Source organism: Octodon degus, unplaced genomic scaffold, assembly GCF_000260255.1.
Source record: "Octodon degus isolate 3935 unplaced genomic scaffold, OctDeg1.0 scaffold00259, whole genome shotgun sequence".
NCBI lineage: Eukaryota > Metazoa > Chordata > Mammalia > Rodentia > Octodontidae > Octodon > Octodon degus.
The window spans coordinates 45,949-61,493 of record NW_004524835.1 but is presented as its reverse complement, the minus strand read 5'-3'; the positions used below and the strand labels follow the sequence as shown (position 1 = coordinate 61,493).

The 15,545-nt window shown below is 39.0% G+C and overlaps 1 protein-coding gene across 2 annotated transcripts in view; it reads left to right on the top strand.

The window, feature by feature from the left end:
- Positions 1–13,384, top strand: part of LOC101571038 (PWWP domain-containing protein MUM1L1) — a 38,794-nt gene extending 25,410 nt beyond the window's left edge. For both annotated transcript variants that reach the window (XM_004646202.2, XM_023706479.1), the window contains exons 3-4: positions 8,153–8,324; positions 9,646–13,384. In XM_004646202.2, the coding sequence (XP_004646259.1) occupies positions 9,885–11,963 (2,079 nt within the window). In that variant the 5' untranslated portion in view covers positions 8,153–8,324; positions 9,646–9,884 and the 3' untranslated portion in view covers positions 11,964–13,384. The remainder of the gene's footprint in view (positions 1–8,152; positions 8,325–9,645) is intronic.
- Positions 13,385–15,545: the final 2,161 nt, after the last annotated feature.

Below are 15,545 nucleotides of genomic sequence, written 5' to 3'. Positions count from 1 at the left end.
CCCTCCCCCTCTCCCTTTCTCTTTCCCTCTTCTCCTCCTCTTCTCTCTCTCTCTCTCTCTCTCTCTCTCTCTCTCTCTCTCTCTCTCTCTCTCTCTCTCTCCAAGCAAATGAATGCTACTTCTATTCTTCCCTCAGAAACACTCAGGTTTTGACTCGGTCCAGGAGAAGATGATGTGCTACTTATATCCTAGTGGTTAAATACTTTTCCTCTCCATGATAGATTTACATTTAAGAGTTTTGGACTTTATATTTGTTTTTCCACAACTGATTGCCCCTTGCATACTGAACAAGTGTTGTGGGCTCTGTAGTTCTCATGTTTTGTCCCTACTCACTTTTGTGAGCTTCTGGTTGAAGACCATGAAAAAGAACTTTGAAGGAAGTGTCTGAGGCTCCAGTTATTCCACACTGACACACTAGACCATGATTTATCTTTAAGAAACCACCAAACTTTCAGGTGCTATGTCTTTACCTGTTTACATGGCAGCCAATTCTGTTGTCATGCTTTGGCAAAGATAAAACAGTGCTTATGGGCGTCTCTTTGCCAAGGATGGCTGCTCTTTGGTACTCAGCTTCAGCTATGCTTTCTGATGAGCGAAATGTAAGTTATGATTTTGAAGATTATCTGCAGATTTTATTTCATTGTTCAGTTATGTTTGACATTTTCTTATACCTCTTTATAACCTAAATAGAAAAGGGACTGGTAATCTTTAATGAAGTATATCTGTAATTTTTCTTTTTATTAAGAAACATATGGTTCCTAAAGAATATTTATAGAGTATTTTGTATAATGGTTATTGCAGTGTTAGATTTAGACTTTTATTATTTGAATCATGCTATACATTTAGCTCATACTTTAAATATCATATAATGTATTTGAACTGTTCAGCTTGCAGTTTCCTGACTTTTAGCATATGTCTAGATTCATTGTGCAAAATTCAGAAGACGGAAAAGCTTCATCACTTTCACAACTACCTTGTACTATTCATTATACTAGTGCTTCACACCTGTAGTATATATAAACAAAAATATTTCCACATATCTATACTTTTATGATTTCAAAATGTTGTATTAATGCAACCATGTAGTACTACGAAATGCACACCCTTGGTGACCCACTCCCTTGTATAATTGTGTCTTGACAGTGGGCGGAAACTATGCCTTGCTTTTTAATCATTGAAATTTGGAAAAGGTGATGGGATTTTATTCTTTTTTAATGTTTTTGGTTGTTATGGGGTCTCACTATGCAGCTCCGACTCATAGTGATCTGTCTGTTTTCCAGCCTCCTTTGAGCTGGGATTATAGGTGTGCACCACCACACCTAGTCTCAATGACCAGGTCAGTGTACTGCAGGGCTGGTGCAGCGTGTGGTGCTAGGGATCAAACCGGGGTCCCTGAGCTTGCCTAAACTTGCTTAAGCAGGCCCTTTTGTCCCCTGAGGTATGTCGCAGGCCCCACTGATGAGATTTCATGCAATATCATGATTATGTACTACGTTACATTAGAGTCTTAACCTTCTGTAAGGAGAAATAGGAGAAAATGAGAAGATGGCAGAGGCAGGTATGGTGGTTGATATATTGTATGAACTTGAGGGATTGCAGGCTTGGCTTCATCAGCTCAGCAAGGCCAACCCTGGCATTTGGATGACCCGACTTGGGGTGTGGAGGCTCTGAGGTGGAGTGTGGAAGCCAAAACCTGGGGTGTATAGGCCCCGAACTGGGGCGTAGGCCCCCACCCTGGGGCATGGATGACCCCACGTAGCATGTGGCTGCCCCCTTCCTTGGACCTAGAGGACCCGCCCTGGGGCTGCATGACCTGACTTGGGCTGAGAAGGCCCCGAGGTGGGGTGTTGCATCCCCAACATGGGGTGTATAGGCACCGAGCTGGGATGTTGGCCCCTCCCTGGGGCATGGATGACCCGCTAGAGCGTGAGGCTGCCCCCTTCCTCGGGCCTACAGGCCCCGCCCTGGGGCTGGATGACCCGACCTCGGGCACAGAGCACCCTTCCTGGAGTGTGGAGTCTCCACCCTGGGCTGAGGAGACCTCGCGCTAGCGTGGCCCAGCACAAAAGTATTTGTTAACCGGTTGGAAAGAGTCTTCGTGCCCCTTCTTGGGCAGTGCCTGATGGTCTCCTCCTCATCACATCCTGGGAGGAGCTCGGATCTGGTAGCCATCTTCGCAGCTGACCCGCTTTGCTCCAGGAGCTGCGGCAGGAAGTGCAGCTTTTGCAGCCGCGCTGCTCTCCTCGGAGGAGCTGCGGAAGGAGCTGTAGTCTCCGCAGTCAGCGTGGAAGGAAGGGAGACAGGCTTGCTGGAAGGTACAGCTGCGTCTCCTCCCTTTGTTCTTCCTGTTTTCTGCCTCCATGAGCTGCTGCCATGTGCCCTGCACCAGGCTGCCTTTAGCCAGCGGAGTATGGACTGAAACCTCCGCTAACTGTGAGCTACATCAACCTTTCCTTCCTTCATTTTGGGGGTCGGGTGTTTTGTCCCCGCAATGAGTGAGAAGTAACCGAGAGAGCAGCTTAGATTCAGAACCAGTTACATCGTTTTCTTTTACATGCCATGAACTGTTAGCACATAACTATTTCAGATTCGTTAATTCATTCACCCATTCATCCTGCACACATGTATAGGTCACTTTCCATTTACAGTAAGGTAGATACAATGTGTTTTATCAATTAAAGGCTAAAGGTCAAAGGACCTGGTTTGAAATGGCATGTGCCACATACTTTCTGGACATCCTTATAAAGTTCATCGATCTCTAGTGCCTCATCTACAAAGAGAATACTCATAACACCCATTATTTTAGTCTGCTTGTGATGCTTAACAGAATGTCTGTAGGTAATTTACAAATAATGGACACTTTTGGACTCATGGTTCTGGGAGCTGGGTAGTCCAAGATGGTGTGGTCTTACCTGTTGAGCATTGTCTTTCCATGTCATTACATGTAAGAAAGTGTCCTACAGTGAGAGAGCACATGCAGAGAATAAAGGAACCAATCTTATCCTTTTACTGGGATCCCACTCCCACAGCGATTAACCCACCTTAGCAATAGTGCTATTAGTGCACACATGGGGACACAGTCCCCACAACCAAATCACCTCTGAAAAATCCCACTTCGCAACCTGGTTGCATTCGAAATTAAATTGCTGACACATGACACTCAGGAAACACATCTGGACCACGTTACTAATCTAAAATGATTTTGTAAATATCAAAGGTATTGTGTATATCAATTATATGTAAAGTACCTGGTACATGATGAAATGCTTTTGAGTTGTTTCAACATTATCTTCATTATTAATATTACTGTTGTTATATAGAATGATTTAATGACTTTCTGTCCATGAAATAACTGTTTCCTTATTAAATGACATAATATGTAATGTGCTAATAATAGTGCCTTATGTTGAGACCCTCTGTAGGAATTACGTGTTACATTTATACTATTAACTGTCTTCATTGCAGTAATGTTGGTTATCATTTTATCCGCTTCTTTCTACAAAATAGTGAAGTATAAAATACCCTGGGAACTGATTTTCTTTTTGAAATTTCTTTGGAAAATGATTAAGTCGTACACTTACAAATTTATGTTATATGCAATGTGGAAAATAGACAAAAACAAAAAAGTATAACTTTTAAATGTAGTGAGAGCACTTTTTGTGTACTGAGGTTTTTAAAAAAACTTAAATGAGGAAACAAAAAATGGTATAAGATACATACTCAATCTCTTTTAAATGAAGCCATATCTAGATAGATAGTTTCAAAAATCCTAAGTGTATAGCAATACTTTGAAGCTTTCAAAGGATTCATTTTATCATAAAAATACTTAGTAGTGCTGGTGATTATAAAATCAAACTATTTTGTACTATATTGTTAGAGACTACAAAACCCAATGATGTAGATCAGATAGAAGTTCATCATAAGTTAAGGAAATTGGAATGAAGTTGATCATGAGCTCCCTTTATTTGGGAGCTCATGATCAACTATCCCTAGTGAGTTCATACTTTTTCCAAGTCACACCTTGATTCAGAAAGGCTGTAGAAACTATATTTCTCATGATCAATTTCAGGGAAATGGGGAAACAAAATATGGGAAAGTACCACAAACCCGAAGCTGTTTATCACCTTTTGGTGGTATTTTCTTTAGAACCTTCACATCAATTTCTGTTTGTAGTTTTTAGCTAGCATGCCTGACTTTCACATGGCTGTGTCTTGGCTGTAGCTGGCAGTGGAGGAGTTGGGAGAAATATTTTAGGAGCTCCTACTTCCATCATGAATATAAAGTGGGGTTCTGCTATAACAAGAAAGAATGGAACATGTAGGCATTATTAAGTAGGGCCATAGAAATCTCTGTCAAGTTCATTACAAATGTGATATGTGGTTGTAAAAAAAAGGGACTAAACAAAAAACAGAAGCATAGTTTAAAAAGCAAAGAAATAACTTTCTGTGCCAGACAGAATGCTATGTCTTCACAAATCTCTTTCATTGTCTTTCTGGGGGTCACAGGGAGAACACATTCCCTAGCCTCTAAGACATGCTCCATAGTTGAGTTCTGGCTAGTACACTAAAGGCAGCAGCAGTGTTTACCAGACATGATGCTTAAAACCATCAACAAGATTTTCTAGCTTCTCTCCTTAGAGTACTAGCTATATTCAAGGAATGCATTGAAGAACTTCAAAGCTCAAAAAGATGACATAATCATACAATACAAAAAGATAGGGTTGCTTGGTGCCTTCTCCTCACAGAGAGCCCCTCTCTTTCTGGTCACCTGATGAACTACATTAAACTCTGATGTTGTCAAGTAAACTTTGTACAGATTGAATCACTAAGATTTTACAGTTTTTTTATAAGACAACTCATACTGTAATCATTGCTTTATATTACATGCTCTAATTATTAGATCCATCACTAATATTCCAGCTTAGAAGTGATCTTCATTAATATGTTGATATTATTCTAATATAAATAACCCAAGAAATGTGAATTTTATATGTATCATTACATATTATATGCTACAGATGACAAATGGAACACTTATTTCCCAGAATAGTCAGTGATCATACTCAAAATTGATTTTCTCATTTAAAACCAGAAATCTAAATATAAATCTAACACAAGACAATTTTGATGAGAACACATAAAATGTTTTTCTCAGATAAAAACACATATAAATTTTAAAAACTAATTCTACGCACATTGATTTCCAAGTGCAAACCACAAAATAAAAGAAGTCATTGTCAGTTACTAGTGATGATGTATAATGTTGGTTCTTTTCTTTACAAAACAGTGCTTTTCAATCATAGCCAGAAATAAATATGTATGTAAAATTCTCTTAAACTTTCCTGAAGGACATAAGAGAACTGAGTAAAGGAAGACACTATGTTCTGAAAAGGGGACGACTGAATCATAGAGCAGTCAGTACTAACTGAAATGACGTACAAACCCAATAAATTTCCCCTTAGAGCATTCTATTTTGATGGAGCTTGCCAAGATGAATTTCAAATTCACCTGTAGATGTACCAGACCAGAGAACACAAACAAAACATGAAAGGAATATTTTTAAACTGGGGTTTTTTTAATGACAAAATGCTTTTCTGCTTTTCTTCAGGAAATCACCAACCTAGGGGTTTGAATGGAAATTAACAGACATTTGTTGCCACTTAAATTTAATGTTAATTATAAAGGGAGATTTCCACACTTCAACACTTCAGCCATCTCTGTTTGCAACTTTCCCTTTGTGATCACAGAGGGGCCTTCTGTTCTCTGTCACAGCCAGGGATGGAAACGTCTCTGCAGCTTGGCAGTGAGCTGCTCCTGGCCAGTTTTGGGGGAGGAGCCGCATTTTACCAGGCTGCAGCACAGGAAGCTGTATTAAGTATAGTTGTATGCTAGTGACTTGAGAGAGTCCTAGGGTAAAGATGAAAAAAGTAGGGACTACAGTCTTGGAGTGGCACGAAAGGTGTGTGGCTTGGGAAGAACTGCTAGCTTTTGAAGGAATTAATCTTCAGGAATTTGGGCTTCTCCAAAAGCTTCATTAATCCACAGAGAGAGAGGACTGATCAGATTACAGCCTCTAAACTAAGGCTTAGGGCAGCCTGTTTGCCCATGCTAATGTATTGATTTGACATTCCAGGTTTATAATGTTATTCCTATATTGCTTGAAGTTTTAAATATGTATTTATGTAGAACAATAACTGATAAAAGTATTAATATAAAGAGAAATACAGTGATAAGCCATTGATACACAGACTGTTTCACATGTACATGATCATGCAAAAGGAGTCACATATGTAATTGAAGACATTTGCAGATGTATATGCAAAGAGAAAAAATCTGGAAGAAAATAAGTCCCATGTAACTGTTCAGCATTTATGGGTAGTCATGTTAGTACTTAACACAATTTTTACCCTATTTCATTATCACTACAAAAGACTTCTTCATGATTGTTTTTTATAATAATGAAAGAAAAAGCTAAAACATCATGTCCATTTTTTCAGACAAATAAGTATTCAATGCAGACATGCTCCTCTGTGGAAATTTTCTCTTTCTGATGAAACGGGTATCTTAATTGCTGTGTTGAATAAAGCCCTCCATGTGTCCTCATTGCAGTTAATTATTTTGGGCCAAAACCATAATGTGTATCATCTAGGGTTTGGGTTATTGCAGTTGACCAATTTAAAAAGCATTATATAGAATGATAGAGCCATACACTGAAAATTTAAATATGTGGTGAATAAAAATATGCACCTTGACAGATAGTGACTTGAAAATGTCTGGAAAATAATACAAGATAAAGAAAGAAACTTAGAGGAAAGCATAAATGATCTCCTTTAAGAATAAATGCATGTACTAGTTATATGTATGAATGTTATTATAATCTATATAACCAAACCTGAAAACCTATATCTGCCAAACTACTAATTATATTATTTGTGTAGTGAAAGAGACAAGGATAGCATTTCTGTTGTCTGTATTTTAAAGTATTAATTTTATTTTGATATCTTCAGAAAATATTGAGACAAACTCATACATTTTTTAAAAACTCATTTAAGATAACTTACTAAAGTCGTGTAGAAATATGTAGTAAAAGGACCATAGAGATGGCTCAGTAGAATAAGCTCTTGCCTGACAAGTGCAAGGGCTTGAGTTCAATACCCGGTTCTACCAAAAAAAGAAATAAAAAAAGAAAAAACAGTAAAAGAAATACGTAATAAGATGTTCATGCCAAGTTGAGGGTAAATGCTGGAGCTGTTTTGAAATGATATGTACCCATTTATGCATCTAAATAAATTCTAACTGGGTATATTGTATAGAGAACATCCATCATGGTTAGTTATATGGAGCTGTACACTTCTGGCCTCTTTTCAAATATAATAAACTTCAAAATGATTGTTTATCAAAAATATAGTGGCTAAAGACATTATGATGTTATTGTCACATATCAGAAACCCTTACATTTATCAGAGAGTATTGTAGAAGTCTGCAAAGTTTCCTGCAAGCTATGGTGGTTTCCCTCATCCCATAAGAAGGATCAGGTCTCCACTGACGTCTTGCCAGTGGACCAGGACAGACTGCAGTTCTGGTTCTCATCACAAGATGGCTCCTGACAGAAGCCCCTCTTTTCTCCAGTAGGGTAAAGCAATGAAAGCATTTTGTAGTAGTAGAAAGTGAGACATTGTATACAGTGTAGATGAGATTCCATTGAAAAATTTGTGGACCTGAAGAAGAAATAAGGCCCCTGGTGAAGACATGAAGATCTGAACAGCAAAATTAGTCTGACTCAAGATGTCATAAAGCTGTTGATTCTAACTCCAGCTCCTATTTTTTATGAGAAAATAACTTTGGCCTGAAGAAAATAAAGTTATAATGTTCCATATAATATTCTATGTTATAGGTTCCTTGCTATAGTTCAGTGGCATAAGTGCCTGCCTGGCAAGCTCAAGGTCCTGAGATGGACTCCCGGTACAAAAACAAGCATACAAAATATCATATCAGAAGAAAATGCAGGAAAATAAGCATAACACCTGCATCAGGAGTGAGATTTCACCTCAGCCTGTGATTCAGAGTAACACACCTCCTAGAGTTCTGCTATGAATTTTCCTTTACATTTTTTCTGTGTCATTGATTTGATTCCCTTTCTTGCTTTTGTATAGCCTAGGTTAACATCGGAGGTATATGAGACCTGGGCAGTCAGCCTGTGGTGCCAGTTGAGCCCAAGAAAGTTGGTGCAGCCACACAAGTACCCAGCAGGGTGAAGTCTCCTTGAAGGGAGTATCAACTGTGTGGGATTATAGGGCCTGGACTCTACAGTCGAGGTGACAGAGGGTAAGACTTTTCCATTCATGAAACATTTCACACTTTTGGGTTGACATCTTGAAGCATAATATATTTTGCTTCCTGTTTGTGGCTGTAGCATTTTAAATTAACATTTCAGGTTAAAATCGTGTTTGATTGAGAATTCCAGGTACAATCCAGTGTGTGTGTCTCATTCTACAGCTAAAATATTTGTAATTAATAATCACACATTCTTGTTTTGGGAAGTAAAGTAAAACCACTATGCAAAATTCATACAAGAGACCTATTCAGTGGTCTGAGGTTCCAGCCAAAGCCTGACTCTCAGTTCCTTGACAGCTGCTGTATCGAATCCGTGGCCACAGCAGCCGTTCTCAGTCTCTGCCGACTAAGACTGTGCTGTTTTGTACAGCATAGTCATTGTACTGCTGTTTGGATCCAGGCAGTACAGACCCTGCTGTTTTCATCCATCTGCTTGGAGGAACAGCAAAACACTTGAGATAAGAATTACAGAACTTGGGTTCAGGTGACATAGTGCTTTTCATCAAGCTATTCTTGGGTAGGTCACACCAGGAAATTATGAGAACTTATGGGAAATAACTTTAGGGAGTTCTGTCCATTAGCTCAGATGTTTAAGTGCCTGCTTAAGCAAATCACTCAGGCTCAGGATATTGTGGTTCGATCCCCAGATCCTCAAGTCTTGCCAGGCTTGCACTTAAGGCATCCTGAGCCAGCCAAAAACCAATCCTTCTCAACTTGGGACAGTGTTCTAGTTCAGCAAACTAAGCGCTTGTTTAGGTAAGTGCATGGGCCAAGGTTCAATCCCAGGCTCCACATGCTGCACCGGCCTCACCTCCGGGCATGCTGAGGTGGCGATGGAGTCCAGGCATGGTGGCACATGCCTGTAATCCCAGTACTAGGGAGGCAGAAATCAAGAGGATCACTAGGAGTCTAGGCTGTGTAGTGAGACCCTGCGCACAAAAAACGTAAGGATGAGGGCTAGAAATCTAAGGTACTGCAAAGGTTGGAAACCACTCTAGTAGGTATTATATTAGAAGCAGGAAAGTATGGGTGTATCCAGTATCACACACAAATTCCCTGATATCAAAGGAACGTTCCACTTCTGCTGACATGTATAGAGTTCGCTTCTTAATAAACATATTTGTGTTCTTCAGTCTAGAGGTTTATAAATGGTTTTCCTGTAAGTATCCCACATTACATTTGCTGCATTGTTGTCTCTCTGATGCTTCTTTGAGCATTTTTCTTTGCAGTTTGTTTCCTCTGTTTATTATGCCCCACTCCCTTCTTGGGAAAATACTTTGGCTTATACATATATTTCCTTTTCCCTTTTCAGCACTTTCCACTATTGTCCAATTGCAACAGTGTGTTGGAGCATCCTCAGGAAATCGGGGTGGAGTACAGCCGGCCACACAAGCCATAAACTCTTTCTAGTTCTAAGCTGAAGACTTGTAAGACTGCTGCTTTGGTTAGGACCTGATTCTGTGTAGTGTCACAGACAGACAGGCAGACGCACAGACAGCCACCTACCTCAGGTTCTGATAGTGACTTCTCAGCCCACAAATCTAAAGCACAATGGATGCTGAATATGTCTTATGTAATTGGAGAGGCCAGATGTGGCCAGCGAAAGTGTTATCTAGGTCTAAAATTTCATCAGCTGAGGGAGAAAGTGCATTGTACCTAGAAGTTCAGATACTCTCACTAGATGAAAGAGTAAAGGTAGAGAGCACAGGAACAAAGATCCTAAATAGATCAGAAGTTGAAGCCATTGTTTCCTCCATAGCAGTACAGTCAGAGGTCAGTGCTCTACCTAGAGCGGAAACACCTTATGGAAGAGCACTAAAAGAGGCGCTGGATATCCTGAATAAGCAAACAAATTTGAATCAATCAAGCATAACAGATGAAGAAGAGACTGCTGCATACTCTGAAAATGGAGACCAAGACCAGTCTTACTCACCACCTTGTAAAAGATATCGGAAGCATGAAGAAGACTTATCAAAATGTCTTACGGAGAATGAAGACCAAAAGTATTTGTTATTCTCCTCAGAGAGTGATGATTCTCTGCCTCATGGCAAAGCAGAGGTACAGCCAAGTGTTGATGCTATACAAAATGATGTAGAAATAAAGTCACCACAAAGCTTCAGCCATTGCCAGACTTCCTCTTGGCTTTCAGAAGATGACGATAAAAATGAGGACAAGAAACAAATCTCAATGCTGATGGCTAAAAATTCTACAGTGAAAGAGGAGAGTGAGTGGGTTAAAGAAGAAAAGTGTGTTCCATTTTTGTCACTAGATATCCTCAGTGCATCCAACGCTTCTAAAGTGGAAACACAAGACATGAGCCCGAACACTCTGCCTGTTTGCTCTGAAGGTTCTACATTCTCTGAGACTATTGAAGACCCTGAAGAAGGTCCCTCAAATCCAAATCTATGCTTAGATGCCAGCCAGAATCCACCTTGTGTGGAGTCAGAGGTAGATACTGCCACATTCCCTCCAGCTTGCTCAGGGGAAAGTGAGGCTTCATGTAGCGCCCCTAACACTGTCATAGATTATTCACATCTTGTAAATAATGAAAGAAGTCTTCAGAGACTGGAGATTGGGGAATTTGAGGAAGATGCTGAAGCTTCTGATAAGGCACTGCCTCTAAATCGTGCTAGTGCTTGTGCATTAGATGACAGAGAAGAAGATGAAGAACTTCCTCGCTTTCTTTTACATTATGAGCCACGGGCATTTGAAACAGGAATGGTAGTCTGGTTTAAATACAAAAAGTACCCCTTTTGGCCAGCAGTGATAAAAAGCATCAGGCAGAAAGAGAGAAAAGCAAGTGTGGTTTTCGTTGAGGCCAGCATGAGTCCGGAAAAGAAAGGTGTTAGAGTTCTTTTCCGAAGATTAAAGAAATTTGATTGTGAAGAAAAGAAAGACCTAGTGGATAAAGCCAGGGAGCAGTACGGCGAAAGTATTGACTGGTGCATCTCACTGATTTGTGACTACAGGGTTCGAATAGGTTGTGGGTCTTTTTCAGGGTCTTTTCTTGAGTATTATGCTGCAGACATTAGTTATCCAGTGAGGAAAGTAATCCAACACGATACTCTAAGGTATAGATTTCCAAAGCTGCCTAGTGAAGATACTGTGGAACAAATGGTTGTGACTTCCCAGTCCAAGAAAATGTCCTTCCAGAAAATTCTCCCTGACCGCATGAAGGCTGCTCGAGACCGAGCCAACAGAAATCTGGTGGACTTCATTGTGAATGCAAAGGGCACAGAGAGTCATCTTCTGGCCATTCTAAAAGGCACAAAAGAATCCAGATGGCTGAAGTCATTTTTACATCCAAACAGGTGCACACCTTGTATTGAAACCTATTTTGAAGATGAAGATCAAATAGATGAGGTGGTGAACTATTTGCAGGAAATCTACAAGCAAATCGACCAAAAGATGTTAACACTGATAAAAGATGACAAAATTAATTTTATCCTGGAAGTTCTTCTGCCCGAAGCAATTATTTGTTCCATTTCTGCTGTTGATGGATTAGATTATGAGGCAGCTGAAGCAAAGTATCTGAAAGGACCATCTCTAGGCTACAGGGAAAGGGAGTTATTTGATTCGAAAATCATATTTGAAAAGAGACGGAAACCAGTAACTAATGAAGCGCATTAGGCATCTCAAGTTGAAACCTGTTGTGTTTTCACAGATGAAAGCTTTCGTAGATACTAGTTTTAAAGAATCTGTAGCAGTTCTTTCTACCATATTAATATTCCTGACAGTGGGAGCCTTTGGCTAATGCTTCCACCTGCTTTTAATATTGTCTACGACCTGCAGATGGCACTATATTTTTATTTTCTTGTGCTTCTTCAGACACAATTTTGTTACAATGTTTCAGCAGGTTTCCTTGATCGTACCTTTCTACATAGCAGAATTCCTAAATAATGTTTATTAAAGGAGAGTACTATTTTATTTGACGGTATTTTTGTGTCTGTGCTATATAGCTGAATATGGTGTGCACAGTTATTTTAATACCGCAGTTGCACTTATAATGCATTTTAAGTGAGATAGTTTGAAAAGAAGTCCAAAAGAGACAGCACCTATATATTTTTGCTTACTTTTTATAAAACTAGTTTTCTTGTAAGGTAGTGGACTTATCTTTCTTGCTATGCCTATTTATTTTTGCAAAAAGTTTATCCAAGACATAGAACCAAAGATAGGTAAGCTTTACTATACATTATAACTAAATGTAATTGCCTTTTCAATAACCTTAAATTTCAAAAGCAAAGTAAGTTGATTACCTTCATGTAGTCTATACTTATGTGAATAAGATCTCAGCATGCAAAGAGTAATTTTGGCAGTTTTCACCAAAATTGTTTATTCTGTATTGCCCTGAAATTGCATTTTGGGGGAGCATTTATTCTCTCAGGGCTAAGTACTTTCTTAAAACAGGATTCTTTCTGCTATCTTCATAATTACCAATGAGTATATCTTAATGTAACTGTCTGACCAAATAGAGAAGGCAGTGACAGTCATATTACTGGTAGGCTGTCCAGTCTATAGGTGTGGCTCACTGCTGAAGAGCCTGTCCAGTTTTATATAGACTATAGAAAATACAAGCAGCATGGTGAGACTCATCTCGTTATATGTAGTCTTATGTCTCAAATGAAGGATGCTTTACTGTGGGGGTTATGTGTAGTATATTTTCAGTTCTCAGTCTTGTAAATTACAACTGATAAGTCATTCCAAACTACTAGAAAGGGTAAAGGACCAGTATCTGGGAATACGGACATTTGTCACTGAAGAAGATCTCTATTGTTTAAATATGACAATTATTCCTATGTAGTTAAATGTGCAGAATTAAAAGCTAACACCAATGACTTGTTTACTGTAACACGAAATGCAACTTTTGTGAGACTAAACCTTAAAAAAGGTATTTTTAAACATGATGTGAACAGAAGTGCTGAAGGCTAAACAAGAAGCTGTCTGCATTTTACTTCTCAGAATGAAACACCTGTCACTCCTGGGCTCTTGGTATACATCTACAAAGCAGTTTGTTCATGTAAAATGTGCAGATTTTACTATCTTGAATTATAATAAAGACATTATATACTTTACCTTGGATTTCATATTGTAGCTGCTATTATATTCATGCTTGTTATAGGTCACCATTCTAAATAAATATCCACTTTCATGGTTATGTTTAATTCTGTGTTTGTTAAAAAAGGCTTCCCAATTTTATGAGCTGAAGACCACACCCAACATTCTCTAAATCCTGCGTATGAAAAATAAGTCTCCTTGGGCATGTAGCCTATAACCAGTGCTAGGGAATCCATGCCACACGTGTCACAGTGGGCTGTTTCTATCATTGGAAAATCTGAAAGGCAAGCCACATGTCTCTCACATGGTTCTGGCAAATATTTGACAGCAGACCATAATGATAGAGACCAGGAACTTTGTTCCCTGGTAAAACATGCTTTATTTTTAGCCCGGTGTTCCTCTGACTCCAGTATATGATACACCTACAGAAATTCTGATGAGCTCAATATTTTGGCTCTAATATTACTTCATTTGCTCACTGAAGAAGAAACACCTGTGAAAACAGAAGTCAGGTGAGCAGGTTACAGGTGGTTTAATGTTCTGTACTGTTGAGAGAATGGAGGTCAACTCAGCAAGGAGATACAGGTATAAATCATGGGATCCAACTACAGTATAATATCTAAGATGAATATATTGTTCTGTAAGAGAAATACTAAACTTGTAGGCTGACAGTTTGCGTTTGAAAGGCAGAGGCCAAGGTTGCCTCTATATTCTGACATTTTTCACCATCTACAAATTAGAGCAAAAAGGGCAAGATGCAGAATTAAAACAGGTGTAGAATAGTTTATCTTCAGAAGGAACTAATGACATGTACTAATATCACCAGCATAGCATAGGATAACATTTTGGAACGTACTTTTCGTTTTTCAGATGTCAAAGTAGAAAGAAGAGAGCACAGAACATAGGTGAACATAAGTGAGTGCTTAATATTCCAAGAGCAAACACTTGTGGCTTGGGGTTCAATGACCTGGTAATGTGCTGCTATCGAGGCTTTCTCTCCTGTCATCTCCTCCCTCTTTCTCTCATTCTCTCGCTAGTTTTCTGCTTTGCAGTACCATTTCTTCTCTAAATGAAGGACTCAGGACCCTGTACATGCATGATAGGTAGCTATACCACAAAACTACACCCTTCATCTTTTTTATTTTATTCTATGATTTTGAGACAAGGTCTCATGAAGTTGCTTAGCCTGATGTTAAACTTGTGATCCTCCTGCCTCAGCCTCATATTTAACTACAATTATATGCCTGATCTCCTTTTAAAAGTATACTATTATTTGAGCAGTGCTAACTTAACAATATTTTGAGGTTTCTGAGGTCAAAAGAATTTGTGTTAGAAATGATTTACTATAGGAGACAAGAGAACCTATCTGGTGAACTCTTTTCCCTAGGAGGCAGAAAGAAATTACAATGCTAACAAATGTTTCATGAGAAAAATCAGTGACATTTATAGGGAGCTCAATGTTGTTTTCCTCTAAAACCCATTGTTGGAAGTAAATTACATTGCAGTAGGGATAACATTCCAGAATGTTAACCCTCGTGTGGCAACACAAAACCCTAGGAGCAAACAAAGTATCATGTCAAGAAAGCTTGGATACAAGTGGAGCTGCCCATGACCAAGCATCTGAGGTGAATAATAGCTCCTCAAGTCTGCAGTAAAATATGGCCTCCAAGAAGAATAGAATGCAAAAAATGCGAAAGAAACAAAATGGAAAAAGTAAAAAAGTTGAGGAAGCAGAACTTAAAGAGTTCGTGATAGAAAAGTACTGCACTTACGTGTAGTCAATGGGGAGGTGGCATATTTTCTGAAGTGGAAGGGATTCACAGATGCTGACAATACATGGGAACCTGAAGAAAATTTAGATTGCCTAGGGGTAATTGAAACATTTCTTAATTCACAAAAATCTGGCAAAAAAAAAAGATGGTATAAAAAGAAAATGTTTATCTGACAGTGAATTTGATGAGAGCAAGGCAAAGAAAAAAAGAGATGCTACTGAACTAGGGGTTTTGCTAGAGGTCTTGATCCTGCACAAATAATTGATGACACAGATAGTAGCAGAGAAGTGATATTTCTCATGAAATGGGAAGATTCAGATGAGGCTGACTTTGTTGCCGACAAAAGAGACAAATATAAAATGTCCTCAAATGATAATTGCTTTTT